A 4,836-nucleotide genomic window follows, 5' to 3' on the forward strand; every position below is an offset into this window, starting at 1 on the left:
TTAATTCAACAGTTGCCAAACATTAGACCTATACTAAAAGAACTGCGGAATTAACAGTGTGACTTTGACAGCTAGTTTTGTTCCTGATATAAATTATCATTTCTCTTGCCATAGAGACATGACTCAATCACATGGAAAAAAATATTTGCACTCTGTGTGTTTGTGCATGGTAAAACAGGAAGACATCATAATATATTGTAAATGGTTTCTGGCTCAGCAGTGGGCTGGTAAAGAACATAAGGCAGAGGCAGAATCACTAGGAAAGCAGTGCTCACCGGAGATGGTCTGCTGTACTGTTGAGGGTAACAATGTAAAAAATGACATTGGAGCGAGTGTTCCGATGAACACTATTTATGGCCGCAATTGTCCCACCCAGCCTGTCTTCAGAGGCAGCAATGACCACGGGAATCTCTTCTTGTCTCCCATTTACTGGATGTTGATGAACATCTGTGGCAAAGTCTATGGGCTGAAGCCCCAGGATTCCTGAATCTGAAAAGAACACACAAGGAAAACACGGGGACACAATCTCAGGAATTTTTGTCTCACTTGGGTTTGTTGTTTGTTTTGTTCTTTGAAACAGAGTTTTACTATATAATCTTGGCTGGCCTGGAACATGCTAAGTAGACCAGGTTAGCCTCAAACTCAAAGAAGTTACTGTGCTAGATAGAAGTAAAAATATGCACTACCATGTCCAGCAAGTTTGTTTTGTTGTTGTTGTTGTTGTTGTTTTTTTGAGACAGGTTGTCTCTATGTAGCCTTGGCTGTCCTGGAACTCACTTGATAGACCAGGCTGGCCTAAAACTCAAGAGATCCACCTGCCTCTGCCTCCCAAGTGCTGGGATTAAAGGTGTACACCACTACACCTAGCTGCCCAGCAAGGTTTTTAGGTTTGGTTTGGTTTTTTTTCTACAGAGTCCAGTGCACCACGATTAATAAAAACCCAGAAACATATATTGGGGTTCAACCTGAAGGTCAGAAAAGCAGAACAGCCAGCCACTGGCTCTTACCTCTACCTCAGTATGAAATGGCGATCCTGCCTCCAGGAATTCTCAGAATGAGACTGTGTCTGAGAGTTGTCTCCTCTCATAATTCTCACTAGGGCTGGAAGTAAAGGTGTGCACCACTACCGCCATTTTCTATGGCAAACTAGTGTAACTACTGGGATTATAGGTGTGTATGGTTGGTCAGTAGGGCTGTTTTACTCTTTGATCTTCAGGCAAACTTTATTTATAAAAATACAAATGAAATATCATTACATTTCCAGATTTTGTCTAAAATTAAAAAGGAGGCTATAACAAATATAAGAAAACTATATACAATAAGTACCATGACTATATATAATTTATGCAAGCAATAAATACATTAACAGTGTCTAGTGCATTTGACAAATACAGAGAAAATATCCCATAATTTATCCTATCCTGGTGAGTCCAAAGCCTTATACCTAATTTACTTTCTACCATAACTTGCTTTCTGCATCTGGTAAACAAGGAAAACTTTATCTAGTCTTCAACTCCCTCAGAGACCCAAGAAGGAAATATTAACTGAGTAAGCAGGAAGTGTATGCAAGAGACTTCTAAAGAATTTAAGAAATGACAGAAAATGCTGGCTGCCTGAACAGTCACCTAAAGTTCCTCTGCAACATTCTGGCATCTGTCTTCAGCCTACAGGCCTAGCTTATCTGACAGACTTTTCTGTGAAACAAGATATTCTAAAGGGCTATCCTGCCTTGTCTTGACAATGTTTGGCAGTAACTTTCTTTTGTGTCCTGCTTGTCTAATTAGGATAGCATACTGTCAGCAGGCAAGGCAAGGGCATTTTCTTGTCCAGTGTGGCATTTACTTTTGCCACAAAGAAAGTAAACTCCATGTGGAGTTTCTTCAATGCCATCATCATCATCATCTCTGAAGTAGATTGGTGCTGCCAGGAACAGACATGTCTCATTGTCATAATAAAAAAAAAAGAGAGAGAGAGCTTATTAAAACATCTTAAATGCTATATTCTGTAGATCACTGAAGTGTTTGAAGATGACCTATCTAAAATATATCTTTGTTTGACCTTTAAAATATACCTAATGTGACTAAAGTTTGATTATTATAGGTAAATAATTACTAATCTGCATTTCCTTATTATCCTAAAGAGTTGGTAATAATAACTTCCAAAGACTAGAAATTTCATAACATTGTTAAATGAGCTGGATAGGTACAATACCTTGAACAAAATTAGAAAAGTATGTACAGTATGTTCCAACAAAATTTATCATAAATTTGTATCAATATACAAAAGTCCAATACAATGTAAAGAATTTAAAACCAGTAGTTGTTTTTTAAAAAGTAGATTGAATACTCTACTCTTTCATTCTACCATATTTATATCCTCCCTTTTTTCTTTTCAGAGTAGATTCAATAATCTACCCTTTTATCCTATCATATCTATATCCCTTTTCTCTTTTCAAAACAAGAACTATTTTTTTAAAACAAGGAATCTAATTTCTGTGTTCAGCTTTTTCCTGACCATTACCAATAATAACTTGTAACCAACCCCCCTAAACAATGACAAATATCCATAACCCATTGAATGACCAAAAACCACCCACCCTACCTCTTGGAAATGTGGGTGTCATATTCTTAAATTTACTTCCTGATGTCTGGGTTGGGGGCAATGGTATCTTTAGTGAAAAAAAAAAGTAGGTTAATTGCCAAGTCCTGGGAGAAGTAACTTATCATTTGCTGTCTAGCCTCTGCATAATTCCAAGTACATAATCCCCAAGTGCTGGGATTAAAGGTGTGTGCCAAATGTGGTACATTTACACAATGGAGTACTACACAGCAGAAAAAAATAATGACAGCTTGAATTATGCAGGAAAATAGATGGAGCTAGAAAACATTATTTTGAGTGAGGTAGCCCAGACACAGAAAGACAATGATCACATGTACTCACTCAGAGGTGGTTTTTAAACATAAAGCAAAGAACATAAAGCCAGCCTACAAACCACAGTCCCAGAGAGCTTAGACAACAATGAGGACATGAGGACACTAAGAGAGACTTACATAGATATAATCTTGGCCCTACCATATGTCAAGCAAGCTCTCTACTGCTAAGCTATATCCCTAGGCCTATGATTTGAGTTTAAATAGGAAAATCTTTGGATTGGAATAGAAAATTAAATTTAGAAAGGGAGTTCAATACAAAATAACTGCAGAGAGTCAGGTAGGTGGTGGCGGCGCACACTCTTAATCCCAGCACTGGGGAGGCAGAGGCAGGCAGATCTCTGTGAGTTCAAGGCCATACTGGTCTACAAGAGTCCCAGGACAGCTAGAACTGTTACACAGAGAAATCTTGTCTTGAAAATCAAAAACAAAATAACAACAGAAAATAACTGCAGCATTATTCTGTAAACCATCCTTCTTGCCTTTTATGATACAGTGGGATTTCCCTCCATATTTATGATTTCCACATTTGTGGATTTAATCAACCACAGGTGGAAAATATTAGAAAGAATTACTTGTTAAATATGTCAAAACTTGATTTTTATTGTTGGTACCTAAATAGTACAATACAATATGGATTGATGCTATACAAGATATATATATATATATATATATATATATAGAGAGAGAGAGAGAGAGAGAGAGAGAGAGAGAGAGATTTTATAATACATAGTAAACTGTACATAGTTAGCCAGGCAGTGGCGGCACACGCCTTTAATCCCAGGACTCGGGAGGCAGAGGCAGGCAGATCTCTGTGAGTTCGAGGCCAGCCTGCCTGGTCTAGGACAGGCTCCAAAGCTACAGAGAAACCCTGTCTCAAAAAACAAAAAACAAAACAAAACAAAAAATGGATGTACACAGTTATATGCAAGTTTTGTGCAATTAGATGCAAAAGATCCAAGTATCTGAAGATTTGGGTCCTACAGCCAATCCTATGAATTCAGGACAGCTGTGTATTCACTCTGCTATCAATGAACACTAAGTCTTAGCATATACTAGATAATGTCTAGCCCTAGAGTTACAACCAGGAATAAAGCACGTAAATTTTAACCAGAAAAATATCTATGTCTATGTATGTCTTGCATGTAATGAAGTTCTCACTGTGGAATTGCCATCAAATTCTGAAAGTTATTAAAAAAGAAAATGTATCTTCTGTGGATATAAATAAGCTTAACAGCATTAAAATTACACACACAAAGTCTTAAATACATATTTGAAGTTTACTTAATGCTTATGATAAAAATTACATGGAAAAGGTTGTCATGTAGTTTAGTATAATCTCAAATACATATAAAAATACAAATACTGAGAAAGGAACTAGAATATACCAGGTCAAATTTTTTTAGTAGTTTCTTGTGTCAGTGAAATAACTTATTCAACTAATACTAAATGATTCTATCTCTGCCTCCAAGTGCTGGGCTTAGAGATACGAGCTAACTCTGACTTTATTTCCTTTTTGAGAAAGAGTCTTATGTAGCTCAGGCTTACCTCAACTTGGTACATAACCAAAGATGGCCTGTACTTCCTCCTAATACCACTTATTATTGTGTGCATGTGTATATATGATGTGTGGGTATGGGTATACCATGGTACATGCTGTTGGATTGCTATGCATAGTGAGAGAGCGTGTGTGTGTATTTTTATTTTATTATTATTATTATTTTGAGACAGGGTTTTTCTATAGCTTTGGAGCCTGTCCTAGAACTTGCTCTGCAGATCATGCTGACTTCAAACTCACATGAAGATCTGCCTCCCGAGTCCTGGGATTAAAGGTGTGAGCCACCACCACCCGACATATGTGTATTTATTTATTTTTTTTTTTTAAAAAGTATTTATTATGTATACA

At 36.9% G+C, this 4,836-nt stretch overlaps 1 protein-coding gene across 3 annotated transcripts in view; it reads right to left on the reverse strand.

The window, feature by feature from the left end:
- Glt8d1 (glycosyltransferase 8 domain containing 1) overlaps nt 1-4,836 on the reverse strand; it is a 16,669-nt gene that overhangs the window by 5,008 nt on the left and 6,825 nt on the right. For all 3 annotated transcript variants that reach the window (XM_026779891.1, XM_005348738.2, XM_013346918.2), the window contains exon 4: nt 276-489. In XM_026779891.1, the coding sequence (XP_026635692.1) occupies nt 276-489 (214 nt within the window). The remainder of the gene's footprint in view (nt 1-275; nt 490-4,836) is intronic.

The sequence above is a fragment of the Microtus ochrogaster genome, chromosome 6 (assembly GCF_000317375.1).
Source record: "Microtus ochrogaster isolate Prairie Vole_2 chromosome 6, MicOch1.0, whole genome shotgun sequence".
Taxonomy (NCBI): Eukaryota; Metazoa; Chordata; class Mammalia; order Rodentia; family Cricetidae; genus Microtus; species Microtus ochrogaster.